This window comes from Acanthisitta chloris, unplaced genomic scaffold (genome assembly GCF_000695815.1).
Source record: "Acanthisitta chloris isolate BGI_N310 unplaced genomic scaffold, ASM69581v1 scaffold878, whole genome shotgun sequence".
NCBI classification, from domain to species: domain Eukaryota; kingdom Metazoa; phylum Chordata; class Aves; order Passeriformes; family Acanthisittidae; genus Acanthisitta; species Acanthisitta chloris.
Window position 1 is genome coordinate 19,563 of NW_008687359.1, and position 3,266 is coordinate 22,828.

The 3,266-nt window shown below is 36.4% G+C and overlaps 1 protein-coding gene across 1 annotated transcript in view; it reads left to right on the forward strand.

The window, feature by feature from the left end:
- Positions 1-3,266, forward strand: part of KIF27 (kinesin family member 27) — a 23,350-nt gene that overhangs the window by 16,547 nt on the left and 3,537 nt on the right. The window contains 4 exon segments of the mRNA XM_009080530.1: positions 233-444; positions 1,441-1,617; positions 2,110-2,325; positions 3,098-3,262. Of these exon segments, the coding sequence (XP_009078778.1) occupies positions 233-444; positions 1,441-1,617; positions 2,110-2,325; positions 3,098-3,262 (770 nt within the window).

Sequence of the window (3,266 nt, forward strand, 5' to 3'; positions counted from 1 at the left end):
ATTCTTCCTGTTTCTGTGAGACAAAGAACAAGACGAATAATTCTTGCCTCTACTTCCCCAAAGTCAACACTGCCAGGCTTACCAGAATTTTCAGTAATGACTTACTGACTTTCTTGATAAATGCACTGAAGAAATTGTCTGTACAGTTTCCCATAAATCTTCAGTCTGCCTTTCTCAGCTTTTTTTTTTCATTTTATTACATGATGTCTAGATCTGAGTTGCAATTTTACAGGTAAATTTAGGATCGGTATTTCAGATTATATACGGTTGAGGACTCTGACATTAATGCATTTGACTGATGCGGGAAGAAGAATAGTGCTTTTTGCTTGTTCACGGGAACTTCAGATGGTGCAACAACAGAAGAGCATTAAACTTAAGGATAAAGAAATTGCTGAATTTAAAAAGAAGAAAAAAAAGTCAGTGGGAACTCCACAGAATCTTCAGGTAGCTAATCTATTCCAAACCTGTGTGAGCTCTGAAATAATTCTCCATTCCTAGTCATCTGTCTTTGTAAACTGCTTGGAAGAAAAGCATTCCATCATAGTTTTGTCTACTTTTTTGCTGTAGCAAAATAGAATCTAGCAGCTGTTGAACCTTTTGAATGAAGGAAAGGAGAGCCTTTAATGCATTTTTTCCTCTGATTTCTCACAAATGCTAATTCAGAGACCTGAGAATTCAACAGGTTTGGTTTGAGGGTGATCTTGACATGCTCTGTTATAAATGTTCCATGGGTTGTTTGGTATCTTTATTTTGTCTTGTTTTCTACTCTGACATAAATTAGAGTGGTCTCTGGTTTTGGTTGTTCATAACAAGGTCAGAATAGTATGTATCCCATGCCACCTGCATTATTTCAGACATAGACACTAGAACACGAGTTAGCCAAAGTCTTTAAAGGTGAAAAGAAATTTTAGAAGTCAAATAAATGCAACTTTTTAGTCTTACCAGGAATGCATCACTGATAAACTGTAGCTTCAGAGTAAATTCACAATGGACTGTGCTAGCAGGATCAGAGCTGTCATTGACTGTCTTTTATTCTTTCAACATCATTGATGTTTCTCCACAAAGAGCTGTTCGTGGGCAACTATAACGCAATGAGGATGGACTAGCCGAATTCTCGTGGTACCTTCCAAACATAGTTGCTGTGCTTAGACAGATGACATCTATATATACCTGTTCTTAGAATATATTTCCCTAAATGCATTTGAGAAAAATTTTTTTATACAGGATGTAGCAATGTAGCACTGCTGAGCCCCTTTTTAAGTCAATCCAGTTTCTGTATTATTCTGAGTCAAGATTCTGTTGCAGAATTAATCTTAACATTATAAATGTCAATGTCTTCTGCAGTTTTATCAGTAATTCTGAAAAACACAAAGTATAATCATAAACTTCTGACCCAAAAAGTCCTGGCTAATGCTCTCTGGATCTATATTTAAATTTCAGAAATTAGAAGAGCACAAAAAGTGGCTTGAGGAAGAAATGGTAAGAATTCTTCAACAGCACCAACAATTAGCAGAACTAGAAGAAGATTTAAAGAAAAGAGAAGCCCTTGTAGCCAAAAAGGAAGCCTTATTGCAAGAGAAAAGCCATCTGGAAATCAAGAAACTGAGATCTAGCCAGGTGATTTAAGAAAAACACACAAAACTCATTACAGTGCTAAGACTGGCCAAAATTCCAACAGCAAAACAAAAAAACCAAAAAGAAATAATTCTAAAGAGTGAAACTCTGTTATGGTAGAGCATTAAAGAATATGATATCTGAAAATGACTCAGTCCTTTTGCAAATTAGAGAACTTGACAGGGAAACGTCTTGCAATATTTATTTTTGAGTAGGAAAAGTGCATAGAAATTGAAATATCATTGTCACTTAGAATGACTAGCCCCTTTAATTTTTAGTATGTAAAGAACTGCACATTGAGTGTTTTTGTTTACTTTCCTCTTTTGAGTCAATAGTACATTTCATGGTAGCTGTCCTCTCAAAATAAATGGGTCTCATCTCATGGCAAGAGGTAAGCAATTTTTTCACTTCAGAATGTGACAGTCTCACCTACATTTTTCTTACTGGAAGGGAGTATCTCAGCTTTACATCTGTGGCTGCTGTGGGGCTTTTTAGGCTTTAAACAAAGATAGTATGAGATTGTCTACTTGCTTAAGTATGCTGGACCAGGAACTGTGTGATAAAAGTATGCAGCTTCAGGGCAGCACCACTGAAGATAAGACAGACATTTTGGAAAAAATTCAGCTTCTCCACGTGGAAAGGGATCAGCTGCTCAGAAGGAGAAATAGCGTGGATGAGAAACTGAAAGATGGTAAAGTGTTGTCACCGAAAGTACGTAAGCACCCCTGAGATAAATGTAGGTGTTAGCTAGTGTTGGATAATAAAGCATTCCAATCAGAACTTAAAATGTCTTCATATATTAGATAAGCTAAAACTAAGGAACTGAGGTTGGGTTGTTTTGTACAGGACAATGTTAGAATACTGCTATGATAGCACTACATATGTAACAGTGAACAAAGTTGAAGTTTAAGGGGACTTAATTCAGATAGTGCCTTGCCAAACTCCACTGGCCTAAGAATCATATAATGAGAAATAAGGCAACTAGCAGTTCATCACTTTATCGTAGGCACATATTTTAATGTCAGGACACAGAACAAGCAATGTGCACACATAATGACACCCCTTGATTTTTTTCATAGGGTTCTGTGAAAAAGCCAACTTCACCTGAAGGACTCCATATTTTTACAGCAAAAATAAATCATATTACCTGGATGGCCTACACTTGAGTTGATCAGTGGTATTATGTTGAAGATATAATAAATTCATTTAAAATGCAGAGATGAGGGAAGGGAAACGTGACTTCTGGTTTTGTGATGAACCATTTGGTCAACCTCTGTATTGTGGTAGGAGTGCTATGGCAGGAAAAGACATGTTCTAGATTTGCACTCTACCTCTAACTTTCCCTATTCCATTCTCTCTGCTATTACTAGTTTATCTTACCCATAAGTTTAGTTCACTCTTGAGAATTAAGTTAAAGATGTCTTGCAAGATTAATGCTTTCTTTTTTTTTTAAAAAAGATCTCAGTCATGTCTTTCTCTGTAGGAAGAACATATCCTTTTCACGCTAGAAGAAGGAATTGAAGCCCTGGAGGCTGCTATTGATTACAACAATGAAAGTATTCAGAATCGTGAGCACTTGCTTAGGTCATCTTCTCAGAGTCTTTCACAGAGTGAGAATAATATCATAGGGAAACTAGTTTTCCTGTCTCCTG